The sequence below is a fragment of the Dipodomys ordii genome, unplaced genomic scaffold (assembly GCF_000151885.1).
Source record: "Dipodomys ordii isolate 6190 unplaced genomic scaffold, Dord_2.0 Scaffold108, whole genome shotgun sequence".
NCBI classification, from domain to species: domain Eukaryota; kingdom Metazoa; phylum Chordata; class Mammalia; order Rodentia; family Heteromyidae; genus Dipodomys; species Dipodomys ordii.
Window position 1 is genome coordinate 1,395,042 of NW_012267324.1, and position 12,888 is coordinate 1,407,929.

The window sequence follows — 12,888 nt, forward strand, 5'->3', positions numbered from 1 at the left end:
TGGGCGCTGTCCCTCAGCTCTTCAGCTCAAGGCGAGCGCTCTACCACTTGGGTCACAGCACCACTTCCGGCTTTTTTCTTTTTGCGTATGTGGTGCTGAGGAATCGAACCCAGGGCCTCAGGCATGCAAGGCAAGCGCTCTACCACTGAGCCACCTTCCCAGCCCCTAGAGCTCCAGTCTTGAGTGAGAAAGCTCAGGGACAGCGCCCAGGCCCTGAGTTCAAGCCCCAGGACAGGCGCCCAGAACAAGACTGCTATGAGTCTGCTGCACCTGGAACTCTCTCACCCCACCCCGTGCGCCCCACATTAGTCACAGCTGTGGTGTCTCCGCCAATCAACTACGATGGCCCTGTAGTGGACCCCCTAACCAGTCCACCCCCCAGGTGCTGTGCAAGCAGGACTCATCCCTCACCCTCTCTGATCTTCCCATTCCTCATCCGGAAAACTGGGCCTCAGAGCTCAGTGGTGGCAGGGCGGGGAACTCCAGGGTTGGATTCGATCTCCACTAAGTGACTTTGGCTTCTTCGTGACTCAGTTTCCCTTAGGCAATCAGAATGGTGGCTTCTGAGACTTCTCCTCCCTCCCTGCCTCCCCCCCCCCCAGGAGGCGGGGAGAAGGGAGGAGGGGGAAGCAGGGAGGCTCCCAGCCTCCCTCCTGGGGATGAATGGACCACTTTTGTCTGGGAACTCAGCGGCCAATTCCCTGGAGAAAGAGGAAGTTCTTTTCATGCCCAGGCGCCAGCAGGGTGAGGAGGCGGGAAGCGGGTGAGGCGCTGGCGCCCGCCCAGTGGGCACCGCTGTCCCCCGCCTCGGCCAGGAGCCTGCACGAGGGGCCCTGGAGACCCGGGCCAAGTTGCCATTTCCTTCTCAATAAAAGAGGGGGGTGGACTGGCCGGCTGTGGCCAGCGCGGAGGGGCCGGCGTCCAGCAGACCCTGAACCTCACCCAGGCCCACCTACTGTCGCTAAGAACTCCCTGGCCCCCACTTCCGGGGGTGAGAGGAGAGGCCAAGAGAGGTCAAGGTGGAGCCTGAGGGCACACAGCATTCCCCAGCTTACGACCTAGGCCAGAGGCCATGATCTTCCCCTCTCTCCCTCTCTGAGTCTGTCTCTGTCTGTCTCTCTCTCTCTCTGTCTCTACCTCTCTCTCTGTCTCTCTGTCCCTCCCATTTGAGCCACAACTCTGTTTCTAGCTCTTGGGTAGTTCCTTGGAGATAAGAGTCTCACCCACTTTATTGCCCAGGCTGACTTTGAACTGTGATCCTGGACCTCAGCCTCCTGAGCAGCTGGATGACAGGTGTAAACCCATAGCTTGTGATGGGGTGAGGATACCCAGCTTCCGCTCCCAGACTAGCAAAGTTGGGGCTGCCTGGCACTAGCCAGTCCCCCAAAGGAGGAGATGTGGGCGGGAAGGCCCGGCAGGCACGGGCTGATGGGAAACGCCGTGGCTGTGACCCACTTTCCCTGCCAGCAGCTTGGGTTTGGCCTGGGGCAGACCCCCGTGGGCGGCCAGGGGTGAGTCCCCAGCCCTGGGAGGAAGGGGGCCGTTCAGAGCCAGCCAGGACGTCTCCAGCCCCGACGGCTGGCCCATCTGCGGGGCCACTATTCAAACAGACAGATGGCAGCCGGCCCTCTCCCACAGGCCGCTCCAGCTCCCACGGGACAGGGCTCCAGAGGCTCAGCGGGGCGCCAGGGGCTCCGGCCTGCAGAGGCTGAGATCTTAGGACCGAGGTTCAAATCCAGCCTGAGCGGGAAAACCAGTGAGACTCGAGTCTCCAAGGAGCCAGGGGGGAAAAAAAAAAGTGGAGCTGTGGTGCAAATGGTGGACCTCCAGCCTTGACTGCCAAGCGTAGGGATAGCACCCAGGCCCTGAGTTCAAGCCCCAGGACTGACTTAATAAAACAAAATGAAACAGACAAACAAACAAGTTCTTTCACCAACTGGGCCTGTGCATTTGCTGTTCCCTGAGGTGGGGAGGGGGGTGGGGGGAGGAGTTAGTTAACATCCCTGCCTCGGTGTTACATGCACCTCTTTACTCTGAGCCTTTTTATGTATTTTTATTTTATTATTTATTTATTTATTTATATTTTTTTGGGTCCAGTCGTGGGGCCTGAACTCTGGGCCTGGGCGCTGTCCCTCAGCTCTTCAGCTCAAGGCTAGCGCTCTACCACTTGAGCCACAGCGCCACTTCTGGCTTTTTTCTTTTTGCTTATGTAGTGCTGAGGAATCGAACCCAGGTCCTCAGGCATGCAAGGCAAGCGCTCTACCACTGAGCCCCCTTCCCAGCCCCTTATTTATTTTTTATTAGAATTTTTTTATTATTGTGAAGATACTGTACAGAGGGGTCTGAGCCTTTTAAAAAACCAATTGGAGACAGGCGCTGGTGGCTGATGCCTGTCATCCCATCTACTCAGGAGGCTGAGATCTGAGGATCTCGGTTCAAAGCCTGTCTGCCCAGGAAAGTCCGTAGACTCTTATCTCCAATAAACCACTACAAAACCAGAAGTGGCGCTGTGGCTCAAGCGGTAGAGGCTAGCCTTGAGCTGAAGAGCTGAGGGACAGCGTCCAGGTCCAGAGTTCAAGCCCCACAACTGACCAAAACAAAACAAAAAAACCCAATTGGTTTTGTTGCAGGTTCTGGGGCTTGAACTCAGGGCCCTGGTACTGTCCCTGAACTTTGTTGTTCAAGACTGGTGCACTAGCACTTGAGCCACAACTCCACTTCTGGGTTTTTGGTGGTTCATTGGAGATAAGAGTCTTGGGGCTAGGAAGGTGGCTCAGTGGTAGAGTGCTTGCCTCCCATGCATGAGATCCTGGGTTCGATTCCTCAGCACCACATAAGCAGAAAAGGCCAGAGGTGTCACTGTGGCTCAAGTGGTAGAGCGCTGGCCTTGAGCTGAAGAGCTGAGGGACAGTGCCCAGGCCCAGAGTTCAGGCCCCATGACTGGACCCTAAGGGAAAAAAGCAGTTTTAGTTTCTCGTCTTTTTAAATGCTTCTGTCTTCTTCACCTTGTGTAGGGTGCATTCCCCACTTGGGCGTGGAGACGGGAGGAAGGGGCTGGGAGAGAACGAGGGAACAGAAGACACACGGGACGAAAGGAAATGCACTCGCTACCTGACTTGTGCAAGCGTAATCCCTCAGTGCATCCCCTCTATCCTAGCAATGCAGTGAGTTACAGTTGAGGAGTCTGACTCTGCTGCCCGGCCGGCTTCCTCCTCCCAGTGGCTGGGATCACAGCTGAGGCGCCAGAGCCGGCTGTAGGCAGGCCTACGACACCTGCCCCACCCCGGCCTCTCCCTCAGCTCTTCTATTCTTTTCTCCTGATCCTGGGGCCTGAACTCTGGGCCCGGGCGCTGTCCCTGGGCCTCAGGCTCAAGGCTGGCGTTCTACCACTTGAGTCGCATCACCACTTTCTGCTTTTTCGGTGTCTGTGGTGCTGAGGAATCGAACCCAGGGCCTCAGGCATGCTAGGCAAGCGCTCTACCACCGAGCCACCTTCCCAGCGCCCCCACCCCCCGCCCTAGTGGTTTTTAATCGCGAGCGCCAGGCACCGAGCCTGGGGCTGCAGAACTAGCCTCCTCCTTCCCTAGCTCGCCCGACGCGGGCCCTTTAAGAGGCGGGCACGAAGGGAGGGAGGTTAGTCAAGCGCCGCCCCCGGGGGTGCGGTCACAGTGCGCAGGCGCCGCGCGGCCGCGCCCACGCGCTTCCGGGATGCGTGCCCGCGGCCCCGGTCCGTCGGCGGGAGCCCTGGGGCTCGCTCTGCGCTGCCTCCGGCTCCCCAGCGAGGGCCTGGCCGGGCGAGGCCGTGACTTTTCCTCCTCCTTCCTGGAGAGGAAGGCCAGGCCGCGCCGCCCGTGACCGCGGCCGCGAGCCGGCCGAGCCCGCGCTGACCCGACCCGACCCTGAGCCGAGATGACACAGTCTCTGGTTTGTCCGCACACCGTGAGCCGGTAGGCGGGGGGCGGGGCCTCGGCGGGAGGGGCGGGGCCAGCGGGAGGCCTCGCTGATAGGCCCAGGCACTGCCTCCGTGGGGAGGTGTTTGCCCACGGGTTGTCTTAGCTCATTGGTGGAGGGGAGGAGGCGTGGCTAGCGGAAGGGGAGAGCCAGCCCAGTCCTAGCTGATAGGCTGAGGTGGAGCCTCAGCGATGAGTGGGCGTGGCAAGTGCTGCTTAAACGGATAGGTGGAAGGCGGAGGGGGCGTGGCTAGTGACAGTCCGAGCTGATAGGCCTGTGTGGATCCTCAGCCAGGAGGGTGGCTATTGGTACTTTTAGCTGATAGGTGGAAGGAGGGGTTGTGGCCAGCGGGACTACTAGCTGATAGGTGGAAGGAGAAGGGGGTGTGGTTAGTGGGAGCCCTAACTGGGCGGGGGAAGGAGGGGGCGTGTCCATCTGAGGGGCGGGGCCTTGAACCGGTGGGTGGTGGGGCAGACCCTCGGTGAGCCCGCTCAGCTGTTCCTTGCCCAGAGCTGGCCCTGACCCTGACCCTGACACTGGTCCCTCAGGGTGAGCTCGGTGCTGAATCGCAACACTCGGCAGTTTGGCAAGAAGCACCTTTTCGACCAGGAGGAGGAGACATGCTGGAACTCAGACCAGGTGATGTTCTCTCCGGACCCCAATCCCCGGGGGGCCACCCTCCAGGGCCTCGGGGAGCCCCGCTGGGCGCTGTCGGGGTGGTGGAGATGAGCGCTGTGTGTGAGTGACGGAGATGGGTCTCCTCTGCTTGCAGGGACCTTCCCAGTGGGTGTGGCTGGAGTTTCCGCAGCGCATCCGCGTCTCTCAGCTGCAGATCCAGTTCCAGGGAGGCTTCTCCTGTCGCCGGGGCCTCCTGGAAGGTACTGGAAGGCCCGGCCGGGAGGTGGGACGCCAGGGCCCCCACACTTGAACTGACCCGACCCTTTGTTGCTGCAGGGTCACAGCGGGGTGCCTCCCTCCACAAGATTCTGAACTTCTATCCTGAGGACAACAACTCGCTCCAGATATCCGGCCCTGCCTGCCCAATGGGTCATGGCATCGCTGCCCCGTGGGGAGGCTTTGGGTCCGCCTAGACTTCAGTGGGTACCCAGGGCAGGGGGGCCTGGAACAAGAGGTCACCCAGGCTCCACTGTGCCCCCTTGTGCAGGGAGGCGAGGATTACCTGGTCTGGGGGGGGTGGGGGCTGGTGGGCAACACTCAGAGAACCACCTGTCTCCCTTAACTGCCTGTGCTCACACCTTCCCCGTGCCCACGGCTGAGGTGGACCAGCTGAAGGTGACCTTTGAGGACACCAGTGACCTTTTTGGCCGTGTGGTCATCTATCACCTGCGGGTGCTGGGGGAGAAGAAGGCATCGTAATGCGGGCACCGCCCCCCCCCATGCCCCACACAGCCTCCAGGAAGCCCTCGGGGGACACAGAGGACTCCTTTCAGTTCTGCACAGAAGATTTATTGGTTCCACCTGAGAGGATCCTGGGCCACCGCCTGTCCAGGAGCTGCCTTGGAAGCCGCTAGGTGCCCCCACCCCTCCGCTCTGGGCCGCCCCTCTGTTCCCTGAGTGTCTTGAGTGCCTGGGAGCGGAGCGGCCTTCACTCAGGGTCGTCAGGCCGCAGGCTGCTCTGGAAGAGTTTGAGGATATGGTTCTCGATCACCTGTTGCACTGCACATGGAGCGAGGTTGGGGGGGAAACCAGAGTGAGGCCAAGGGGAGGCTGGAACCCCAGGTCTCCACCTCAGCCGGGGGGCGGGGGGCGGCAGAGCCTTTGTGTGGGTCCCCACCTCTCCTCACCGCGCTAGCAGGTGGTTTTGAAAGCAAGGCTGCATCACCAAAGATAAAACCTCTTTTCGCTCTAAACCATGCAGCCTGGCTGTTATTATGAAAGAAGACTTCTGCCTGTCCCAGGACAGGGCTGAGTCTGCTAACAAGGACCCTCCATGGGCCTCTGGGGGTCCCTGTCCCCTGCCCCCTCTGTGGCCGCCCATCGTGGCCCTGGCTTGGGGGCCCACCTTTCCGGTATCCCAGGGCTACGGCCAGGTCCATGGGGGTGTAGCCGGAGTCAGCCTCGGTGGTCAGGTCTGCACCGCGGGCTGTGAATCAGGGCAGGCGCTGGGGTGGGGGCGCGGGCGTGGGGCCGCCTGACTCTCCCAGCCCATCTCTTCCCCACCCTTCGGCTCCAGGCAGGGGGGTGGAGGGGCTCCACGTGGCTGTCCTGACCCCCCACATCCCAAGCCCACCCTCTCCGTCCGCGCTCACCCAGCAAGGCCTCCACACACTTGACATGATTCCCACGCACGGCGTACAGCAGCGGCGTCCCTCCGTTCTGTGGGAAGTGGGGCACAGGGACCAGGCTCGATCTCTCCCCTCACCGGCCCATGCTCCAGACTGACTCTTCAGCCAGGCGCTGGGGGCTCACACCTGCCATCCCAGCAACTCAGGAGGCTGAGATCTGAGGATCATGGTTCAAGAAGCCAACCCAGTAGGAAAGGCCCTGAGACTTTTATCTCCAATGAACCATCCCCCAAAACAGCCAGGAGTGAGCTGTGGCTCAAAGGGTAGAGGGCTAGCCTTGAGCAAAAAAAGCTCAGGGACAGTGCCCAGGCCCAGAGTTCAAACCCCAAGACTCACACAGACACACACTTCTGAGTAGAGACTTATCATGTGTGCCTTGGCTTCCAAACTTTTCCTCCAGGAAACTCTCTCCTGACTTCCCTTGGTGACCTCTGGGCTCCTGCAGCTGCGTATGTGCCTACCATCATAGCACCATTCACTGCCTCTGAGTTCCCTGTTTGCAGGTCTATCTGCAGCACACTGGGAGCTCCATGGATCAGGTGGGAGGGCAAGTCTATCTTGAGTTCACACTCTGTGTGTGTGTGAGTGTGTGAACACTAGGCCTCACACAGGCCCGGGAGCACTCTAGCCCCTCACCCAGTCAAAGATGTTGATGTCCACGTCACAGTCGAGCAGCAATGCCACGATGTCGGTGTAGCCGCCCATGCTGGCCAGGGACAGGGCGCTCTCCCGTTCCTTGGCAAGGATGTGGGGGTCGGCACCCTAGGGGTTCACGGCAGGCGGTTGGCGAAGCCTGGGGCATCCGGCCCCACACAGGCAGCTCAGCGAGCTGAGACCCCAGCCCGCCCGCTGCCTTGTCCCCCTTAGATCCCCAGGGGGGGCGCGACGCACCCACTCCAGCAAGAACCGCACGGTCTCGATCTCCCCGAAGGCGGAGGCCCAGATGAGGGGCGTGAAGCCCCGCTCGTCCGGCTTGTTGACGAGGTTGTCCCCTGGCAGGAGGAAGGGTCCCCTGACTCACTGCACCTGGCCTGCTCCCTGCACCCCCCTCCCAAACCCTCCCCCCAGGACAGGGAGGGCGGGCCAGGGCCCCAGGTGTGTCAAGGCTGCGCTCCCACCTTTCCTCAGGTGTTCCTTCAGCTGGCTCAGCTCCCCCTGTGCCGCGAGCTGGTGGACGGACAGCGCTGGAGGCCAGAGAGCGGCAGTGTCCTCACCCACGCCGCCCCCACTCCCCGCCTCAGTTTACCCCACTGCTCCTCTCAGCCCCTCCCACCTGGCTCCGGCCCCACTCACAGTCCAGTGTGGCGGGCAGGGCTGAGACCTCGTTGCCTCTCTGGCGATTGGTGAGGGTGGTGGAGTGCTTCAGGGAGCTGCCTGCGGGAAGGGAGAGGCCACAGTCCCCCGGGGCCGAGTCTCCACTCCGTACTGGGGCTTGGACGCTGTCCCTGAGCTCTTTCAGTCAAGGCTAGCACACTACCCATGGAACCATGGCTCTCTACTGTATCTGGCTTTTTAAGAGTCTCACAGACTTTCCTGCCCCGGCTGGCTTTGAACCGTGATCTCAGCTCTCAGCCTGCTGCGTGGCTGGGGGATAGGCGTGCTTTTGTCTCCTTCCCTTCATTTCTTCAGTGCACTCATTTCCTCCCATCCAGAGTCCTGAGCCATAAGGACAGAGCTGACCCTCAGTCAGACTTCCTACCCTGCAGGGAGGAGGCGCTGGCATCGGCTTCCGGATTTCCAGGCTCTGGGGTGCAGGGGAAGAGACTGAGGACCACAGTGTCAGAGCCATCGTCAGCTTCATCGCCTGGGACCTCGGGGTGCCCCTGTTCCGGGGACTGCTGGGTCGGGAGGTGGTCTGCGGGCGTGGTGGGCTCCATGGGGCGCTGATGGAACCAGGGAGAGCCAGGGGAGTGGCTCTTATTAGGAAGGCACCCGGGCACACCTGGCCTTGCACCGGAGGGAGGGGAACCCATGTCTGGGTGTCCGAAGTGGAAATTGGGGTGCAAGGCACCTGTAACACGCAGTGCTTCAGAGCCCCGGTGTGAGTCTGTGGCCTGGGTTCAGATCTCCTCCGTGCAGCCTGTGAGAGCCTGGACAGGGACTCAGCCTCGCTGTGCCTGTCTCCACCTAAGTAAAATGAAGAAAAGGAGACCAAAGCAATTCCGTGGTTGTTTTTCTTTCCCCAGTCCAGGGGCCTGACCTCGGCCTGGGCGCTGCTGAGCTGCTTCTGCTCAAGGCTGGTGCTATACCACTCGAGCCACAGCTCCACTTCTGACGTTTTCTGTGTGTGTGGTGCCGAGGACTCGAACCCGGGGCTTCATGCGTGCGAGGCCAGAACTCTGCCGCCGAGCCTCCTTCCCAGCCAGGAAATCAGTTCTGTTGCCAGCACCGCAGGCGCCCCGAGGTGCCTGGGGTCCCCCGAAACACGTCAGCAGCGCTCACCAAAGATGCGCTGCACCCCCACACCCCAAATCGTTCCAGAGCTCCACTCACCGCCCACGAGCCTCCTCTGTCCCCCCACGGCGCCAGCCCGGCTCCCACAAAACTTAGGGGGGCCCAATTCACAGACTTCTTCTGCAATGGACAGAGTAGAGAGCTGGCAGGAGCAGGACCCCGCCGCGCCCAGGCTTCCCCGGCCGGGACGGACAGCAACTCGATACCCAACCACTACTTCCCACCCCAAGCGCCCACACTGCGCCTGCGCATCCCTACTCTAAACATCCTGAGATGCCACGGTCCCTTTAAGAGTTGGGGAAGGGGCGTGGCTTCCGCTGGGTTCCCCCAACCAGCACGCTTGCGCCTGCGCAGTGCCCTCCCCTTTGGCTTTCGGGGGGGGAGTGGGCGGGGCCGCCGGAAGTGCTGAGGACTGCACGGCTTCCCGGCTCCGCCACTCCGGCTCCGCCCACAGCGCTTTCCAGGGCAACCAGTCAGCTTCCTTTCTATGGCTCCGCCCACAGAGATTTCCAATGGAACCAATCAGCTCCAGCTATGCGCGGGTGGGCGGGGCTTGGTCCGGGCTGAACGCACGAGCAAGTAGGCAGGACATCTGGAATTTAAAGGGATAAGGTAGCGTTGCGTCCCTTCCCCAAAACAGGGTCCCGGCTGTGGTCCTGGGCTCCCCCACCGCTCGCAGGACTTGGTGGCCACCAGGAAACCAAAGGAAGGCGCTTATCCGACCCGAAATGGACAATTCGTGGCTCTGTCCTTCAGCTGGTCTGTCCCTGGAGAAGGGGGTTCAGGAGGACAGTCCTCGCACCTCCCCGGCCTAGGCACCCCCCGTGCCTCCGGGCGTCCCCCCCACCCCCACGGCCCCGCCGCCCGCCGCTTACGGGCCCCGCGCTGTCCGGGCAGCCCGGCCGGCGGACTCCGGAACTGGGGCCGAGCGACGTCCGGTTTCCTCGGGGAAGCTTTAGGCTGCTGCCCGCCCCCGGACTTCCGGTTCCGCCAGCCGCGGTCGCTCGCCATGGAGGAGCCGGAGATGCAGCTCAAAGGGAAAAAAGGTGGGCGCCCCCCCCGCCCCTCCGCTTCCTGCTCCGGCCCGGGGTCTGCACCCGCCAGCCGCGCGGGCCGGGAGCCGGGCGCCGCCGGCCCCCGCCGTCATCCCGGCCACTCGGGAGGCTGCGATCTGAGGATCGCGGTTCAAAGCCAGCCCGGGCAGGAACGTCCACGAGACTCTGATCTCCCATAAACCACCAGAAAACCAGAAGTGGCGCTGTGGCTCAAGTGGTAGAGCGCTCGCCTTGAGCTGAAGAGCTGAGGGACAGCGCCCAGGCCCAGAGTTCATGGCCTATAACCGACCCCCGACGTGTGTCGGGCTGGCAATGTCGCTGAAGAGTTCAGCGTGCTGTCAGGCACATCTTGGTCCTGGGTTCAATCCCCTGTACCATCAAGGGAAAAACGAAGAGGTGTCTCAGAACCGGGAACAGCAAGTGTAAAGGCCCTATACCTATTCGTGTAGCTATTTGAATCGAAGTTGGTTTAAATTAAAGGACACTCAAAATCTCGTTCCTCACTCTCTCTCTAGCCACATATCAGGCGCTTGTATCCACCAGTGAGGGAGGCCCCCGCCCCCCAGGGTTATGCCGTGGGGTGAGGAGTGTCTCTAAGTTGTCCCCGTGGGGTGAGGCATACATGCTTTTCTCTCTCCCACAGTGGTCAGTCATGGCTGAGGCCAGCTAGGAAGAGCAATCCTAGGTCACTGGGTAAAAGGAAGTCAAAGGATCTCAAGCAGAAGTTAGAGAGAGAAAGGCTGTGAGTTCACCTTCTACATTAGTGGCCTCAATTGAGGCCCTGCTGGAGACTTCTCAGCTCATCCCTGGGACTGCGGGGGACGGGGACACTGCAGGGATGTGTCAGCTCTGGTGGGCCGTTGGCTGCAGTCTAATGCTTGTCCCTTTGTCCACACCCAGTCACGGACAAGTTCACGGAGAGTGTCTATGTTCTGGCAAATGAACCATCCGTGGCACTGTACCGGCTGCAGGAACACGTGCGCCGCTCGCTGCCAGAACTGGCCCAGCACAAGGTAAGCCTGCTGTGGCCTGCCCCTCCACCAGGACTCCTACAGCTGAGTGTGTGTGTGTGTGTGTGTGTGTGTGTGTGTGTGTGTCTGTGTGTCTGTGTGTGTGTGTGTCTGTGTGTGTGTGTCTGTGTGTGTGTGTCTGTGTGTGTCTGTGTGTGTGTGTGTTGACAGGTAAAAGGCCCCCAGGTGTGGGGATTAAAGCCTTTATGGGCATGTGGAGAACTTGGGAGCTGCATTGAAGGGGCTGGGGAGTGGCTCAGCAGCCAAATGCTCTCCTGGTGTGACAAAGGGAGGCCCTGGATGGTTGCCATGAGGGGGACCCTCCCCTCCCCCCACCCTCCTCTTTCCAGCCACCCTCATCCCCACAGGCCGACATGCAGCGCTGGGAAGAGCAGAGCCAGGGAGCCATCTACACCGTGGAGTACGCCTGCAGGTAAGGGTCCCAGGTGACGTCTCCCTGTCTGGGTGTTCAGGTGCCTGCCGAGCAAGCAGGAGGCCCTGGGTTCTATCCTCAAATAAAACCGATTGCGCTTGTGGGCACATAGGCCCAGCCAGGTGCGGGGAGCCCCGGGGGAGCCAGAGCCGCTCTAGTGGACGCAGCCCTGGTTGGGGTGACTTTTCTGGTGGAGTCTGAGCTTCTCGTGGGGCATCTGCCCGCTGAGGTGGCAGCCTCTGGTCATCGGCAGGAAGCTGTCATCTAAGAGGAAGGCTGGGTTGGAGGTTTCCCCTTCCCCGCCCCGCAGCCCAAGTCCTGGACGTGACATTTCTGGGGTCCTCCCTCTGTAGTCTGCAGGGGGGGAGCCCTGAACTTAGGGGCATGCGTGCTGGGCCCTACAGGACCATCGCCCAAGCTCCACCCCAAGGCCCTTCCCGCAGACAAGCTCTGCACCACACAGGCACTGCCTTGCCGCGGTTCCATCCCTCGCACGGCTCGTCCCACACCCCACGCCGGGGCATGCAACCACAGGGGCACGCAACCACAGGGGCCCGCAACCACAGGCCAGCTCTGCCTCACTGGGGCACTGCCATACACAAGCCCCGCCCTCGGCGCCGCCCACACACAAGCCACGCCCTTCCTGTAATACGCCTATTCATAGCTCCACCCCTTTGGGCACCACCCACGGGCAAGCCACGCCCCTCCCATACATAAGCTGTGCTGCAGTCGTGCCGGCCCCGCCCCTCACACTGCCCCCTTGTGGGCCCCGCCCTACACAAAGCGCCAACCCGCACGCAGGGCCCGCCCACTCCCAGGCCACGCCCCCAGGTACGCCTCGCCCCTGTGGGGCCCCGCCCACGCCTCCCTTTTCTGTTTCAGCGCTGTGAAGAACCTGGTGGACAGCAGCGTGTACTTCCGCAGCGTGGAGGGCCTGCTCAAGCAGGCCATCAGCATCCGGGACCACATGAACGCCACCTCGCAGGCCCACAGGTAGCTCTGGGGCCGCCCGACCCGCGGCCGCCTCCCCCACTCCTCTCCCTCCTTGGACGGCTCTGACTCCGCTGGGGTGATGGTCCGCGCTTTCCTGCCTCGGTGATCCGCGGGGATCGGGTGCTCCCTGCTCTCCTGCCTCGGTGATCCGCGGGGTGCTCTGAGAACAGGGACAGGCCTGCTCTCGGGGCAACAGGTGAACACGACCGCAGGGCACACTGGCTAGGGCAAAGGCCCCGGGGATGCGGGCCCTGGGTGGACGCGGAGGCGCTGGCGGGGTCTTCTCCGCCCCTGGGGCCAAGGGAGGGCAAGCCGAGACCCGCCGGCCGGCCTGGGAACGAACGCGCTTCTTCTGCAGCAGCTCTTTGTGATTGTGTGTTCGCTGTGATTTAATAAAGCACGCATGCGCCACAGTCCCGTGAGCCGTTTAGAAACCAAACGCAGCTGCGCGCAGGGCGCTCTCGCCTGGCATCCCAGCCACCCAGGAGGCTGAGCTCTGAGGATCGCGGTTCAAAGCCAGCCCGGGCAGCAAAGTCCAGGAGACTCTGATCTCCAATAAATCACTCAGAAGACCGGAAGTGGCGCTGTGGCTGAGGGACGGCGCCCAGGCCTAGAGTTCAAGCCCACAACCGACGAAAAACAAAGGAGCAAAAACCGCAAAATGTGCTGGGCCAGGCCTGCGGTCT

General features: G+C 61.8%; 3 protein-coding genes across 7 annotated transcripts; 2 read left to right on the forward strand and 1 right to left on the reverse strand.

Moving 5' to 3' along the window:
• The first annotated feature begins 3,895 nt into the window (after positions 1 to 3,895).
• Nr2c2ap (nuclear receptor 2C2-associated protein) lies at positions 3,896 to 5,338 on the forward strand. Its single transcript, XM_013028398.1, has 5 exons — positions 3,896 to 3,947; positions 4,500 to 4,590; positions 4,724 to 4,829; positions 4,906 to 4,973; positions 5,206 to 5,338. The coding sequence occupies exons 1-5, from the start codon at positions 3,910 to 3,912 to the stop codon at positions 5,326 to 5,328; spliced, it is 426 nt and encodes a 141-aa protein (XP_012883852.1). The 5' UTR covers positions 3,896 to 3,909; the 3' UTR covers positions 5,329 to 5,338.
• Positions 5,339 to 5,535: 197 nt separating this feature from the next.
• Rfxank (regulatory factor X-associated ankyrin-containing protein) lies at positions 5,536 to 9,381 on the reverse strand. 2 transcript variants are annotated; one of them, XM_013028396.1, is made up of 11 exons: positions 8,827 to 9,381; positions 8,519 to 8,528; positions 8,269 to 8,378; positions 7,957 to 8,140; positions 7,551 to 7,631; positions 7,376 to 7,441; positions 7,149 to 7,249; positions 6,894 to 7,019; positions 6,222 to 6,288; positions 5,975 to 6,055; positions 5,536 to 5,628 (listed from the first exon to the last, which is right to left on the reverse strand). In XM_013028396.1, exons 4-11 carry the CDS (start codon positions 8,132 to 8,134, stop codon positions 5,558 to 5,560), a joined length of 771 nt encoding a protein of 256 aa, XP_012883850.1. In that variant the 5' UTR covers positions 8,135 to 8,140; positions 8,269 to 8,378; positions 8,519 to 8,528; positions 8,827 to 9,381; the 3' UTR covers positions 5,536 to 5,557. The 2 variants fall into 2 exon arrangements, with proteins under 2 accessions (XP_012883850.1, XP_012883851.1); XM_013028397.1 differs by lacking the exons at positions 8,519 to 8,528; positions 8,827 to 9,381 and having other exon boundaries at positions 8,269 to 8,425.
• Positions 9,382 to 9,424: 43 nt separating this feature from the next.
• Mef2bnb (MEF2B neighbor) lies at positions 9,425 to 12,651 on the forward strand. 4 transcript variants are annotated; one of them, XM_013028402.1, is made up of 5 exons: positions 9,425 to 9,757; positions 10,667 to 10,779; positions 11,145 to 11,209; positions 12,092 to 12,202; positions 12,316 to 12,651. In XM_013028402.1, exons 1-5 carry the CDS (start codon positions 9,721 to 9,723, stop codon positions 12,347 to 12,349), a joined length of 360 nt encoding a protein of 119 aa, XP_012883856.1. In that variant the 5' UTR covers positions 9,425 to 9,720; the 3' UTR covers positions 12,350 to 12,651. The 4 variants fall into 4 exon arrangements, with proteins under 4 accessions (XP_012883856.1, XP_012883854.1, XP_012883855.1 ...); XM_013028400.1 differs by having other exon boundaries at positions 9,623 to 9,757; positions 12,092 to 12,215; positions 12,286 to 12,651; XM_013028401.1 differs by having other exon boundaries at positions 9,623 to 9,757; positions 12,092 to 12,212; positions 12,283 to 12,651.
• The last annotated feature ends 237 nt before the right edge of the window (positions 12,652 to 12,888 follow it).

Bases quoted from the DNA above. Each gene is read 5' to 3' on its own strand.
- Mef2bnb (XM_013028402.1), top strand. From the start codon at position 9,721: ATGGAGGAGCCGGAGATGCAGCTCAAAGGGAAAAAAG. The intron at 10,780-11,144 runs GTAAGCCTGCTG...TCATCCCCACAG, and splicing joins CAGAACTGGCCCAGCACAAG to GCCGACATGCAGCGCTGGGA. The intron at 11,210-12,091 runs GTAAGGGTCCCA...TTTCTGTTTCAG, and splicing joins ACCGTGGAGTACGCCTGCAG to CGCTGTGAAGAACCTGGTGG.
- Rfxank (XM_013028396.1), bottom strand. From the start codon at position 8,134: ATGGAGCCCACCACGCCCGCAGACCACCTCCCGACCCAGCAGTCCCCG. The intron at 7,632-7,956 runs GTAGGAAGTCTG...CCCTTCCCGCAG, and splicing joins CAGCGCCTCCTCCCTGCAGG to GCAGCTCCCTGAAGCACTCC. The intron at 6,289-6,893 runs GTGAGGGGCTAG...CACTTCCCACAG, and splicing joins ACATCAACATCTTTGACTGG to AACGGAGGGACGCCGCTGCT.
- Nr2c2ap (XM_013028398.1), top strand. From the start codon at position 3,910: ATGACACAGTCTCTGGTTTGTCCGCACACCGTGAGCCG. The intron at 4,830-4,905 runs GTACTGGAAGGC...TTGTTGCTGCAG, and splicing joins TCGCCGGGGCCTCCTGGAAG to GGTCACAGCGGGGTGCCTCC. The intron at 4,974-5,205 runs ATATCCGGCCCT...GCCTGTGCTCAC, and splicing joins AGGACAACAACTCGCTCCAG to ACCTTCCCCGTGCCCACGGC.